General features: G+C 44.7%; 2 protein-coding genes across 2 annotated transcripts in view; one reads left to right on the forward strand and one right to left on the reverse strand.

Annotated features, from left to right (window-relative positions):
* The window catches only part of LOC149343552 (mitochondrial intermediate peptidase), a 31,523-nt gene extending 25,372 nt beyond the window's left edge, over positions 1-6,151 (reverse strand). The window contains exons 1-5 of the mRNA XM_089545962.1: positions 5,799-6,151; positions 5,307-5,480; positions 4,715-4,803; positions 3,408-3,555; positions 2,214-2,332 (exon numbers count right to left, since the gene is read on the reverse strand). Coding sequence (XP_089402088.1) covers positions 2,214-2,332; positions 3,408-3,555; positions 4,715-4,803; positions 5,307-5,480; positions 5,799-5,966 — 698 coding nt within the window. The 5' untranslated portion in view covers positions 5,967-6,151. The remainder of the gene's footprint in view (positions 1-2,213; positions 2,333-3,407; positions 3,556-4,714; positions 4,804-5,306; positions 5,481-5,798) is intronic.
* A 224-nt stretch (positions 6,152-6,375) lies between these two features.
* LOC149343553 (NFU1 iron-sulfur cluster scaffold homolog, mitochondrial-like) lies at positions 6,376-7,372 on the forward strand. The gene has a single exon (XM_089542423.1). The coding sequence runs from the start codon at positions 6,413-6,415 to the stop codon at positions 7,190-7,192; it is 780 nt and encodes a 259-aa protein (XP_089398549.1). The 5' UTR covers positions 6,376-6,412; the 3' UTR covers positions 7,193-7,372.
* Positions 7,373-15,490: the final 8,118 nt, after the last annotated feature.

Here is a 15,490-nt window from a genome sequence, read left to right on the forward strand (position 1 = left end):
CTGTAAGTTATCACGTGGTTCGCGCGTTATCTTCTGTTCCACCAGTAAGAGTAAAATTCAACAGGTCTTAATTGGCCATTGAACGTCCGTCATCCCAAAACATACCTATACATTATTAAAAATGCATTCAGGAAGAACATATTAGTTTAGGACGCTTATAGTCTTCAAACACACACCGTGAAATACTCAAGCCTATTAGCTTTTCAGTTCTGCTGAAAGGCAACCAGTTCGGCTATGAGCTCAACCCGTGAGATAGTGTTCACTAAAAAATGTCATCCCACTGCTTGCTACGCAGCTTTAATGTTTATACTTCGCAGGTGACAAAATATAACTGATCAAAATCATGGGGGAATGCAAAGTGGTCTATTATGTGCGTATGCAGCCCTTTTTATTTGGCTCTTCGGAACTTCCGAGCTTAAATTTGCCTACCTACACATGATCACAGTCCAAAACACAGGCCTGGCGAGCACTACTAACTTTCTTCTGGGTTAAAAAGAACCAACTTTCTGCAAGCCAAACTGCGGTTTCAGAATCTTTGTCGGCCAGTTCCTTATCGGTGTAGTAGCAGTCTACTTGCTCCGAGTGAGCAGTAAACCTCAAACGTTACTGTGAAAAGGGCCGGGCCGGGCCCGGGCTGGGTTTCACTCCGAGATTCGCGGGCCGGGCTCGCTAAAAAGATAACTTAGCGGGCCTGGGCCGGGCTCGGGCTTCAGGTCTCGGGCCCGGGCCGGGCTCAGGCCTCAGATTGAGGCCCGTGCAGTGCTCTAATTAGAACTTGCGGCTCGGTTAGAACCCACGAATGAAGAAGGACTTTGTGAGCACCATCTGAAAGTGAACGGAAATGTAGCCTGAGACCCCTAACTGAAGAAATGTCATATCATCACAGTTTTCTTGTGAAAATGGCCAGTGATGACAATAGCTCTATTTTTTCCTTTTCTGGACAACAAAGTTCCGTTTACAGTGCAAGCAGAGTCTGTCATCAGAACACTGTAATCTATGGATACAGGCCAACGACAGTTTGTCCTCAGTATCCCTTTAAGGCTACAAAGTAACTGGTCTTATTGTGCTCTGAACATTATCAATCAACAGAGTTTATGAGCCACAGCCAATCAATTTGTTCGTCACTAAAATGAATGGGTGTGTGAATCGTGCGCTTCTCGTTTGAAGCAAATAGTAAATTTCTTTGAATAATTTCGAGGCAAATATTTTGAATACCTCTAGCACACAAAAAAATGTTCAGCAGTACAATAAGCATTTTCAAAATCATGCACTTTTCCGACACAAAGCCATTATATGAAAAAAAAAAGTAAGAGTGCTTTAAAGCCTTGTCAAACAACTCAAGCTGTGTCGACTTTCTGCAAAAGCTGTCATCGGAAATTGCAGGATTCGATCTAATTCGACCCCGACGTATTTGTGGGATGCAAGACCTCTGTGTGGGCCTCTGACTGCTGCTCTGAACTATGACTACGACACATGCACAGACCGACTTTGGCATAAGTACGAGTACACAGGCACGCGGCGCATATGCCTAAAATGTATCCTTGAAGCCAGGCCTTTGGTTGTGCAAGCACCACAGTGTCATTCCTGAGGTGGTGCGATGAACCGAAACAACATGAAACAAGCATTGCAGAAACGTTTTTCGCTCAAGACGAATATTTTGATGTTTCGAATACCAAACATTCAGATCGAATCGAGTAACGAAACATACACTATTTGACCGAATATTTGAAATTATCGAATATTTACACACTCCTCCTAAAATGCCATTATTTATGGCAAGCAAAAGTCTTTTGTAAACTCCACCACATGTATAGCTGACATTTATGCCATTTTCTCTGTCACAAAAACCCTGTTTCTGGGGAAGTCTGCACGTCTGACATCCTTGAGAGGCAACACGGCTGTCGCGACTCACTTTACACGTCGCTGGTTTATGGGGGCTTAACATCCTGAAGCGACTCAGGCTAGGAGGGAGGCCGTAGTGGAGGTCTTCGGAATAATTTTGACCACCTGGGGTTCTTTAACGTGCACTGACATCGCACAGTACACGGGCCTCTAGACTTTTGCCTCCATCAAAATTCGACTGCCGCGGCCGGTAGCGTAACGCTGAATAAACCGCTCAAATTAAGGGAGCTGGAATTAACGAAAGTACACTGCACCATAGAAAGTTCCAGTGTAGCAAGCCAGTGAGTTGAATGAGTAAGGATACAACGCACCAGCCACGAACACACTCTGGGAGCTGCAACTTCTTCACTGAACGGGGCTGCAGTGCATTGTTGGAAAAGTGACTCCCCACTTGGAGGGCGTAGTCATTGAGGGCAACGACCTTCTTGCGCTGAAAAGAAATTTTTTAATGTCCATGACACGTGTCTTGTGCCATCAGAGACAAGGCATCACTGTGCACTTACTTTTAAGAACGAGGAAATGAAGCGCAACTACTGCTCTGAAACATCAAATTACCCAATTAATATATAATCCTTAACATCTTACCTGCTAATAAGACAAACAGAGGCTGTACAGAGGCTGAATATTTTTGTGAATTTGAACAGGAGTTTCACTTATGCACAATGAAACAAAGAACCAGCCCCCACTGACAATGAAATTAAAGAAAGGTGCAAGGGAACCAATACAGGTTTCTCATTCACAATGAACAGTACAAGACCAACATCAAGAGTTCCAAAGGAAATGCGTCTGGGTTGGCTTGATGCGATGCTGAAGAAGCAGTCAGTGACCATAGTTCAAACTGCTCTCAATGATTATTATTATGACATTATGACGATGATTAATACGACTGTCCACAGAACAAAAATTTTTTCTTTAGAGCAATGTGTCGTTTCATTTTGTTGCATGCAGCAAATATTTTTTTAAAATGTGATTTAGCGTATATTGCACAAGTTTTATTCCCAATTTTCTACAATTAATGCAGGATGTATGCAATGATATAAAACGTATTTCTCTTTTTACCCTCTTTGTGTAAGTGCTCTCAAGCCATCTTAAGGGAAAAGTGCCTACTTTTTAAGGCGAAAGCCTTCAGTGCCTCATCGTTGTCGACAGAAGGTTGTCAGCAGAGATGTCACACTTTTCGGTTGGTCGAAATAGTTATGACGTCAGAGTGCGCGGATTCGAAGTAATGAGGTCACCCATGAATGCCTGACACCCCCTTTTGGAGCAGAAGACAACTAATAAAAAATAGTTGTCATCCGCTCCGACAGGTGGCGTAAGGAGTTTGCCAAACAGTGCGCCAGGAAAGACCTTGCAGCTCTTTAGAGAGCCGAAGTGCCCCCTGAATTTTTTTTCTGCAAAACCTCCAATTTCGTCTATAAGCATTGCCATTTGTTTTCCTCCAAAAAGTGTCATTTCATTTCTGCCCAAACTCTAACTGAATAAGTCAATATTCTGATTTCACTCACAGTGGCTTCATCCAAGTGGATGCCACTCTGCTCAAAATCGAAGAGGAAAAGCCTGGACACGTGGTCATCCTCTTCCGTGGTGGGAACAACGTCGCCGTTCTCCACGACACTTTTCAGCGCGTCATACAGCTGCTTGTTAGTGTTCAGCCTGGAGAGACGAAAGTAGGGCACGGCAACAACACTTCCACCGAAGCACTGAGCAAAACACTTTCTGTAAACTTGGAAGCTAGAGAGCAGTCTACAGAACAGCAATCATGCACTCTGCCAATCACACAGCGCCTTACAAAGGTCTTTCTTGGAAGGTCACCTTCCACGAAAAAAAGCAAAAAAACAGGAGACGCAGGTACATCATGGTGACTCATCATGTGTGAACTTGCTAGTAATAGCAAAAGCTTACAAATCGAAGCAGACAACTAAGTTTAGCCACTGTGCCCTGCAAGTGTAATCTCGTTGCTCTTGGCACACAAGAAAAGTGGTATAGATTGACCACTGAATAATATCTGAAGACAATACAATATTACAGGGTGAGATGCAATGATGGTCAAATGGTCCTTTTGTATCAACTGCATCCTAATACAAGCTTCAAATCAATCTTGCACACATTGCAGAAAGTAAGCAATTATAATTACATTAAATGAAATGTGATCAAATGTGATTTCAGTGGTCAATTACAGCCCATGAAAATTAACTGAACAATTAGAGAAGTAGTTGATTAATATTATTTTACTTTTCATGGACCTTTTATTAGCACAGCACAAATAAACATGAACAAGAACGAGGTACTGTGGCTGACTTGATTTATATTCTATTGCAGCACACACATCAATAATTTCACAAGCAGTTATTTTTCGAAGTTTTCTTCGCTATTTTTTCTATGTTACCTTTTGACACTAGCGACACTGAAGAATATTTTGATGCAAGCTCTGGAGGGAAGTGTGACACGAAAAAGTGGCTTGTAATTAATTACTGCCGCTGTGCTGTCTTTCCAAGTTCATTTTTAAGAATGCTATGCCTGTAATGGTCTTTCAACGCAAAAGCATCAACATGCAAATCATTCATACCTTTACATCTTCAACCCCACCAGAGATTTTTGCATGAAGTCCATTTATGTAAAGTTCTCTGTTACTTGTTTTCAAGGCTATGTGACAACAACATGCTAGCATTGTTTTGTGCTGAAAGCTCAGCACACAGCTTAGGAAACAACAATCTGTTTAGCAGCCAATAAAACCTCAGGACAAAAGAAAAATGACACCCGGGTTGTCCTGAAGCAGCAGCCTGACTGTTCTGCAACCAACTTGTCGACTCACTTCTCAACGAGGTTGTTGATGGAAACAGAGGCATCCATCGCGGCTGAGGAAAACCTTCCTTCTGGGTGACCGATCCGGACAAATTCAGCCTAACAAAAAAATACAAGCAGCCAGTTAACAGTCATGCAGAAACAATACCAAAAACAATGTGCAAATGCATCAACACAATCTTTTTTTCTGCTCTTTAGCTGTTTGCACAGAAAATAAAATGCTAGAACAGTACGGAACCTTCAGTTCTGTACACTCATTACCTACCACTGATCTTCACAAAAGACTTATAAGAATTTTGTGCCGCAGTCTTATTTACCAGCTTTACAAAGCTCAGTCTATCAACACAATGAATCATTACGCATCAATTTCTGCCTCCAAGGAAATCAAACATGCCAAGCATAAAACTCAATAGTCTTGAAGCCTTCACAGTGACTCGCTTTACAGAAGCACGAAAGAACTTGAGGCGTTGACTGGCGAACAATGCTAGCATTGCATCCCTGAAATTGTCTTTTATAGCTCACACATTGCCTCATCTTTCTACCACAAGAAATGGCCGAAAAATGATGATAAAAGTAAACGGACGACAACTGTAGTAACCAACCATGTCTGCCACCCGACAGAGGGCGTCTGACAGATCGTCAAACACTTGGACCATTTTCCGCCTCCGCTTGGGATCGGTTGCTTCTTTGACGTATTTCTCGGCATCTTCGGTAGCCTGCTCTTTCAGAAGGTAGAAACCCGTTGGCTCCTGAAGCACTGGGTGGCCGAACAACCCCTGCGCATGACAAAAGGAAGGCACGAAAAAGCGTAAATTTTGCGTTGGCGGTCAATTAATGGCTCAAGCGGATAGCAGCTACAGTCCGCCAGCATAATTTGAATGGTAGAGCAGACAAAAGAAAGTGCGTGAAAACGCCCATGGCTCCACCCCACGAACAACCCACAGCACAAACGTCGCAAACGCATGGGAACCCAGAACTTGCTGGAGTAACTGAAAGAGCCGAAAGCTACTCTACAAAATTTTCTACTCTAGAAACCTACCCCAGAAAACTTTCAGGGACAGAACGCAAGATTGTCACGAAAAGCTGACACTCACCGAACGTTCGCCGAAGCCAAGTTGAAAGTTGGTTCTCCTCTTACCGATATTATTAAAACGCGAAGCCAAACGAGACCACGTAGTCAATGACCGCTTGATTCTCGACGAAAAACCAGCGCGAGCGAAAGCTGGTTTCACTGCGGGTAGCATTACCACTCCGCTAGCCATTCTTCAGCCAACAAAGCCTTAGTGGCCCTAGCGCGGGTTTGGAAATGTTAATGGTGCAGCCACATTACTGTTTGTAGCGTTATGACGTGTGAATTTAAATGAGTTTTGGAACACGCAATGTTCTTAAGACAAAGCCATACAAAGCGTGCATTTACTGCTGGGCGCCGCCATTCGCGCCTGTGTAAACTGCTGGACAGATGACACACGCAACCCCTCAGTAGAGCGCAGCAGAAAATATGCGCGCTACTTACTATACAAACCAGGGTTTTAGATGTAGCATACAATATTGATACTAAATATTATGCACTATAAAAGTTAACTGAATTGTTAATAAATGTGCTGATTGATTTCGGCCTTGACACATGGACAAATGGCACATGTGACGCATAGAGGGAAGCACCCACAAACACTGTACCCACAGCGCCGACGGCGCCGGCTCTTTAAAAATGGCGTCTCGCATCTTCGCGTTGGTACGCAGCCGTTGCCTGAATGTTTTGCGAAGCGATGCCCTGCTTCATTGCAGCGTCCCATCGTCGCACGTGCGCAACTGTCGAGGCTTCAGGACGTCCTGGGTGTCGCGCATGTTTATCCAGACTCAAGACACTCCCAACCCCAACTGTCTGAAGTTCCTACCGAACTCTAAGGTCCTCGAACAGGGCACCCGCGACTTTCCCAATATCGCAAGCGCTAAGGACTCACCGCTGGCCCGTCATCTCTTTCGTGTAGAAGGTGTCAAAGCAGTGTTTCTGGGGCCAGACTTCATCACGGTGACCAAAGTGGACGACGAGACCGAGTGGAAGGTGATCAAGCCGCATATCTTCGCGGCCATTATGGACTTTTTCACGACCGGTCTGCCCGTTCTGGACGACGGCAGCGCCTCGGCCCAGGTCTCCGAAGATACGCAGCCGCGGGAAGGGGATAGCGAGACCGTGCTGGCCATCAAGGAGCTAATCGAGACGAGGATCAGGCCGACGGTGCAGGAAGACGGAGGCGACATCCTCTACATGGGCTTCGAGGACGGTGTCGTCAAGCTGAAGTTGCAGGGCTCGTGCACAGGCTGCCCCAGCTCGTCGGTGACGCTGAAGGCGGGAATCCAAAACATGTTGCAGTTCTATGTGCCCGAAGTGAAAAGCGTGGAACAGGTCGTGGACGAGACGGAGAAGGTCTCCAACGAGCAGTTTCAGAAGCTGGAAGACACGATACGTAGGAAAGGGGTGGACCCGTAGTGCCGGCACTGTTTGACGGTGGTTGTTACGAGCTTAGCTCTTCATTCGGCCTTTGCTTTTAAACGCTTCCATAGACGTGCGGCTCGAAATAATGTCGCCCCTTTGTTCCTACGGAGAGTGTTGTAAGCTTTCTTGGGATGTTTTTATAGTATAAAGTTAATTAAAGGAGCATGTGGCGAAGACTGTTTTTTAAACTTGTCACTGGCGTGTGCGGGATCAAACCGTGCTTGCTTGTGTGTATGTTTGCATGAACGAGATGGTTACTAGACGACTAAATCTTAACTGGTCAAACTGGTTTAAGGAACAATTTCCCAGTTGATTCCAGTTGGATTCCAGTTGGATGCAACTGGTATTCAACTGGGAAATTGTTCCCTAAACCAGTTTGACCAGTTAAGATTTTCGCCTGGGGCGCTTGTGCTGAACCTGTGTGTATGCAGCTTCAAATACTCTATGACTGCGGTTTTAACGTTCTGGTTGTATCTGAGGATCACCGGTATGCATCTCCTGTTATCGTTTTGAGATGAGTTGAAGCTAAAAGATTGCCATTTTCTGCACCCTCTGCCTCTAGGCAAGGACTGTTCTCGTGCAGGTTATTCTTTCTCTGAATGTCATCTCTGTCAATGAGGGTTCTGAAAAAGGATGACTTGCTTTGATTGCTGTTCTTAGACGGGCCTTTCAGAAGACGCACAACTGTCGGATGCTTCTATGAGGAGTGATTATCTTTCCTACATATGTAACATAGTAATCATAGCGTGGGAACAACGCAGGACAGACAAGACGGACAAGCGCTAACTTTCGACACAGTGGAATTTATTGCAGTCAGGAGCATATATACATACTGATACAGCAGATAGAAAGAAAAACATGAAGAAACATTACAAAATGCCACATGCCGTCATGTCATGAAATCGAGTTCCTTCTTCGATAATGCCACAGACGGTCTGCTGACACATTGATCTCCTGCCCGTGCTATCCCACACGCTGCCTTGATTTCTCTAGTCAGTTCATTATGGTGCCGATACAAAATGACTGTCTTGTCATCCCACGCTATGAGTACTGTTACAATGAATTGTCAACCTGCCCAAGCCTTTTCTGTTCTGACTGCATATGTAAATTTTTTTTGCATGAAATATTTCCAGAAGCTTTCCTCGTGGAAGAGTAGAGATTATTGTAGAAAAGAAAGGTGCGACAGCTTTTACAATATGTGGGCACGTTAAGAAGACTCTGAAAGGGGCTGTTAGAAAAGGTGCAGTATTTCTCAGATGTTAAAGGATGTCGCTTCACAAATGTCCTCCGTAAATTTTTAATGTATTTGTAGAAGCCCACTTATCTGTAGTCAGAATTTGAATTTCAGTGCCTTCGCGGCTTTCCCTTTCCTCTCGTCACTTTTTGCATGCTCAAAGGCCAGCACTGCTCCGCTGGCCACACTGCAGGTATTCCTCAGGGGGCGGAGCTTCCTGACTCGCCGGAGCAACGCTGCTGACTGGCTGCAGCCATGGCAGCTGCCTGATGCTTGAAAGAACCTAACCAAAGCAATCTCTGATCAGAATTGGTTTGGTTTGGTTTATGGTGTTTAACGTCCCAAAGCGACTAAGGCTATGAGGGACGCCGTAGTGGAGGGCTCCGGAGATTTTGAGCACCTGGGGTTCTTTAACGTGCACTGACATCACACAGTACACCAGCCTCTAGAATTTCTCCTCTAAAGAAATTCAACTGCCGCGGCCGGGATCGAACCCGCGTCTTTCGGGTCAGCAGCCGAGCACAATAACCACTGAGCCACCGCGGCGGCCTGATCAGAATTAAGCAAGAGCGTGTTACGGAGGAGGACGTGAACATGAAAATCGCCGGAAAGAACTCCCCAACTTTCACATGTGGTTGTGATTTCTCTGTTACGTGCAGAAGTTTATTATTTAGCTCAGGTGTTCATGACGAGAGAATGTATTGATTTAGTGAGTTCATGTACTCTCCTCAGAAGGTGTTTCAGAACCCCTTTAGCCACTAAATGGGTTACAGAAGTGGAGGGAAGAGAATCAATGCTGGAAAAAGCATTGCAGACCTAGCCCTCGCTCTATGAAATGTGACTCAACAAGTCAAAAGAAATAGCTGCAAAACTAATATCATGGTTCGCTAAAAGGTTGCTTTCATTTTAGCGGTCAATTGTGGTTACTTTTTTTTTAAATCTGCAGTTGGGCGTTGGAGATAAGTGACTATGAAAATGATCTTAACAAGTTTATAGTTTACATCTTGGAGTTACTGTATAATGTACCTAGAGTTGCGTGTGGGCCTGCCGAGCTGCTGCAGAAAGCAGCCAAGTTGTGCGGCAAAGCCGTACTTCACATTTGCAGGCGACACTATACAGCGCAACTCGGTCGGGAAAATCACTGAGCAATTTCCTTCGGCAATCTCATTCGCCATATTTTATGATAGATACTGCTGATTTATGTAAATATACCATGTAAAATGCTCGCAAAGCTTGTCTAGCTTTGCGGCTTTGCAGCATAGTTTGTATGCTTTCTGCAGCAACTTGGCAGACCATCGTGCAACTATAGGTACTTGCACAGTATCTCTTTTTCATTTCGTTGAAGTTTTTCCCCTGTGAAGTTTACCTTATCACCACCTTTTAGACCAAAGTGATCCTGGTATGGGGACTGCTAGCCCATTAGTACTGCATGGTAATGGATATTAGCTCTGCTGAAGACAGAGGCTATGCCAGACTCTACAAAGGGTTGTATGCAGAGTGAGCCAATGGGATCACAACTGTATGCCGGGTCAATACTGTGAAGCTATCATTCTCTTATCTGCCATGCTGAACCATAGTAGATATTTGCTCAATTTGCAGCTGTGTGCCTCGCAAGTTTGGGCAATTTTAGGATGGAAGACAGCAGAGAGTGCTGCTTACAAAACAGTTTATCGGCATTCAGTGACTTAATTCTCCCGTTTGAAATACGAAAATGCACAAAATGCCTACACATTGTTGATTTGGCACCATTGCATGCCTAGTGCCTGCTCTTCCAAATTTGTAAGGACACAGAGGAAAACTCCATTCAGTTTTTGTTTTTAGCAAAGTCGCATCTGTGGCTCTTTTTGAGTGTGTTCATGTGCATCAGGCAGTAAAGGATGTATTTACGGCATAGAAATTTGCATTTAAAATTTTTTCCGCTATTCGATCCAAACTCGTACGTCTACACCAAAAAGTACTCTGTGGTCACCATTTTGCAGTGAATGGCAGTGCAGTCTATTCTCTGGAATCCACAGGTAAATGAACTGTATTGACACATTGCAACTTACCTGCAAAATCAGCCAGCGACTGTGGCACCTCTATTTAATTTATGAACTTTTCGAGCTTATAAAACTCCATTTTCAGTACAAGTATCATCTTTGTCATTAGAATGCAGTATTCTATTAATACAAGCAAACTTCTATTTGTCCTGAGCACGTCTGGCAGTTGGCACAGAGTAAGAGTGCAGTTAAGCCTTGCGTTAGGCAAGCTGATGGTAAATTATATGCTTACAGTCTCAATGAATGAATGGTGAAGATTGCTCTTAGGCACATAACCGAACTGATTAATGTGTTAATTCAAAACAACAACAGCTTATTTTGACATCGATGAGAATGTAGTACAGATTTCCTAGTTCACCAGATCATGGCAAAGTTGATTATAACCAGACACAGGTAAGGTATACCAGCTGTGCCTATGTCATAGCTGCTTCCTTCCTTCATGCAGAGCTGATGCAGGCACAGCTTTATTTGCGATTGTGTATGATGTCAGAGAAGTACATTAGGCTCGAGATTGCAATGAGAGATTTGTAGCTGGCTGTTAGTAACAGCCGTGTCCGTTTTTATAATCTCAAAAATGCAGTTACCCACAGCCCTGTGGCTCAACAAACTGAGGCCTTTTTGCGCCCCTTTTGAAACACGCTTGTCTTTGGTGTGCGCAAAGCAATATCACCAGTACACCCCTAGTGAAAATTCTAATACAAGTTTTTAGTGGTTTAATACATTTTTGTATTTGCTGTATGAGTCGCCTGTTAGTCTGATACGAGTCTGTATCAAAGCAAGAGCAGCTTCTACAATTTCAGAGCTGGACCATAACTTTTATGACAGCAATTATGGCAGTCTTTAATAACAAACTCACAGGGTAACCTGCTTATGTGGAAGCTAAATAATGATTATCTAGGAGCAATATCGATTTAGATAACTTTACTGATCAACAACTCTCCAGCACTACACATGGCTGTGCTGTTCAGAGAAGCCATAAAAGCGCAGTGTCCTTATGATGTTGCGCTGTTCCCAAAGGACTTTAGTGCACATGTGCATCAAATTTAAACCTAGTGATAGTCCTGCAAATTTCATGTATGAGCCAGTATCAGGGAATCTAATATGCTATAATTTTTTGTTTGATGTATTTTTTATTGGACTATTTGCCTATTAGTTGTCTATAAATAGACTATAGATGTGGCCTGTAGCTGTTTGAGAATCCTCCTCTTATGTTGGAGGCTGGAGGCACAGTGCCACCGGGCATACGCTGCTGATACAATGGGTACAAGCTCTGCACTGGCCTCCTGGCTGGCCGGACCTACCCCCACCAACCAGCAAGTACTCAAGTCATTGGGCACAACAGACATCTTCCTCCCTCATTCTTCCTTCAGTGCATACTTTTACCTTGCTTTACTCGCCTTTACACACCCCTTTTCATATTATGCTCCCATTTTTTTCTTTCTCATCGGCTTTTATTTGTAAATTTATTGTGAACTGATTTATGTCTGCTATAATCATGTGTTAGGCGCTGGCTTTCTCCCGCCTTTCGTTTTTGTTGTCTGTTAGCACCGCGGGAACTGGGGTGCAAGTTCTGCTTAGTTCTTTTAAAATTTCGATGTCACTCCGTGGCGCAGGTGTCACATGACTTCCACCATAGTCCTTCAATGTTTTTTTTAATTGAAGGAAAGAATTGAAGGACTATGCTTCCACTCTTCCAGGTGTACCCGCCGCGGTAGTTCAGTGGCGGCGGCCGTGTTTTGGTTTGGTTTCGTTTATGGGGGTTTAACGTCCCAAAGTGACTCAGGGACGCCGTAGTGAAGGGCTCCGGAAATTTCGACCACCTGGGTCGCCGCGGCCGGGATCTAACCCGCTTCTTTTGGTTCATTGGAGGCGAAATACAAAAACGTCCTTGTGATGTGCGTTGTCAGTATTCATTAAAGAATGCTAAGTTGTCTAATTAATCCGGGGCTCTTCACTACGTGTCTCTTATCCTGAGTCGTTACGGGAAGCTATAAACCCTACAATCCGATCTCTACCTGGCCAGCCGGAGCAGCGGATCAAAGCAGCGCTGGCGGGACAAGGAAGATCACGTGTACTAGTTGTTTTGACCGCGCTTTTCGAAAGGGCACAAAAAGCCTAAACTCGTTGAGTCACATCTCTGAGAGCAGAGCCATATATGAAGGGAATACACGGCTCTGTCTGAGAGTAGTCACGTTTTGGAAATTCTAAACATTTATATGGCTATTCCTAACGTCCAGCGCTACAGATGTCTTATTGCAACCGGACAAGGGCGCCCGCAGAACCTTTTGCGGAGGAAGGGGGGGGGGGGGGGGGGGGGGCGATGGCCGGGGATGGGGAAGGCGGTAGGTTAGCACCAAAAAGGCACTATTTGTGGTCTAAACTACGCACATGAAACAAAAATTAGAAAGAGCAAATTAGTGCTAGGCTTGGAGAACAAACACTGGAATTTATTAACGAACCATTAAACTTAATATGCAAAATGCGAAAAGTTACTGTCACTTCGTGAAGGAGAATGGTCAGTCTCGCTGCGTGCGGGTTCTCGACTCACGTGAACTGATGACCAGCAGACGACACAATATGTTCACCGGCGTTTAACTGCAGTCCGTCAGTATTCCTTGAATAGCAGCCGCAAACACCTCGGGATTTTCTGGGCAAATTGCGTGATGGCACGGGGGATAAAGTCATCGTTGTGCTTCATTACACGCTCTCGTTGCATACTCATCATACAAAGGCTGTCCAACCTGTTATTTGCCATTGTTGATTGTAGCCAGGTTATCACTCACCTCACTGTACTGCAGGAGCTTTCGACAGGGCAAGTAGTAACTGGCAAGGTCAGAGCCACCTCAATGGGTTTTTTAACAGCAGGGAAGAATGCCCACAGTTTCCAGCGCATCAAGGATGGCGTCATGAACCATATGTTGAGGTACCTTTCACATCAAGAAAGAGTGCCACGGACAAACGTTTCGTTCGATTCTGTTGTTGAACCGTGGATACGAGATCAACGACGTTGCCAATATAGGAGCGACCCCGCAGGAAACCGGCCATAGCATCGGCGTATATCTTATAGTACTCGAGATTCCACTCAAGGCGCGTCAAAATCATTCTCTCCATGACCTTTCCCACGCAACTGGACAAGGCTATTGGCCTGTACGATGTGAGCTCGAGCGGAGATTTTCCTGGTTTTAGTAGGGGTATCAGCTGACTCGATTTCCATTCGTTAGGAACAACACCGTCGAGCCAAGAGTGGTTATAACGCTTGACGAGTTCTTCTCGCGCGTCGTTGCCAAGGTGGGACAGCTCAGCATATGTGATTCCATCTGGCCCTGGTGAAGACGGACGCCTACATCTCGCAAGAGCAGCGTCGAGTTCCTCCCGAGAAAAAGTTACATCGATAGCTGATTCCCGTGAGGCAGGAGGAACACGCCGGGAACTCGAAGCAGTCGGTACACCCGCAACTGTCTTGCAGAAGTCCGTTGCAACCGTTTATGGCGCAAGGGAATTTGTGGCCAAAGAGCCCCATGGCACAAGGTGTTTTCGTCTACTCAAAGTGGCATCAAAGATCCATTTCCCGCGAAATTCACCTCAGCTAGGTAAGCCGATCATCAGGCCAGGGGAAAGCTTGAATCCATTGCATCACCGCTGGGCACCCGGCGGCACTGGAGATCGAACCCCGCCCCTCCCGCGTGGAAGGCTAGTGCTCAAACAACTAGGTCACTGCTGCAGTCTAATCTACTTTCTAATCAATTATATTTCATCCATAAAATGATTGCACTACTAATTTCTCACTGATCAACACCGCAAATTTAAATTAGAAACATTCCCATATGCTTTCCTTGCGTTCAACCGCCGCGGTGGCTCAGTGGTTACGGTGCTCGGCTGCTGACCCGGAAGACGTGGGTTCGGTCCCGGCCGCGGCGGTTGAATTTCTTTGGAGGAGAAATTCCAGAGGCCAGTGTACTGTGCGATGTCAGTGCACGCTAAAGAACCCCAGGTGGTCGAAATTTCCGGAGCCCTCCACTACGGCGTCCCTCATAGCCTGAGTCGCTTTGGGACGTTAAACCCCATAAACCAAACCAAACCAGTGACTGATGGCTTCCTTAATGCGTTCCAATGTTGAGTTGAAAGTTCTTTATTCACATAGGAATGCTCATGGCCAGGAGAATTTTCAGTATTTTCAGCTTAAACTGGGAGCCTCTGTCGGGAAGGCGGAGTCTAAGAAGCTGTAGTCTAAGTGATGGGTTGAGATGCATGGTGGAATCCTGTCATCTTCACATAGCACGGTTTAGGTCACTAAGAAAACCATATTTAGCAGATATTAACAGGATATTATTCTGAGTTACTAGCAGGAAGTAGTAATTCAAGCGGACTCGCTCTCCAAACCTATAGCATCCAATAGCAAAGCCAAGGAAATCATGCGTTAAAGTCGCGCAATGGCGAACACGTCACCATTTATTTAGGTTTTATTGTGTCAATTACTGTCGTTTGAATGTGATGTTCAACTGAGACATATAATTCCTTTTATTATGCTTAGTTCAAATAGGTGTTGCAATGTAAAAAATCTGATTGTTTTTCACTATAAACTATGATATATAATTTGCTACTTTTCGTTATGTTGTGTTGTGTGAAGTTACAAGTTGTGTTTTTGATTCTGTGTTTGTGAACTATTATTGCATTTTCCACTGTTTTTGTCATTGTTGTAATGCCAAGTGGAGGTTTCAGTGGCCACGCCAAGCTGCCCAGAGCAGCTTTTAGCCCTGATAACCTTCCAGTGCTATCTGGAGAATAAAAATTCAACTCAATTCAGTTTCAGCTGTGGACCAATCTATAGGTTTGAAATCAACTTTCCCTAGCGTACAAACATGCTATAATTTGTTTCAGAAACCTTTGACGATAACTATAGTTCCCATTGTCCTGGCTCGGCATAGCTGCAGAATATGCGGCGATATATCATTCCTTTTAACGCAGCCATTTCATTATAATGAACCAAATGATACTTGGAGGTCCCAGAGGTTAATCAGT

This window comes from Amblyomma mixtum, chromosome 5 (assembly GCF_055824585.1).
Source record: "Amblyomma mixtum isolate Tamu chromosome 5, ASM5582458v1, whole genome shotgun sequence".
Lineage (NCBI taxonomy): Eukaryota > Metazoa > Arthropoda > Arachnida > Ixodida > Ixodidae > Amblyomma > Amblyomma mixtum.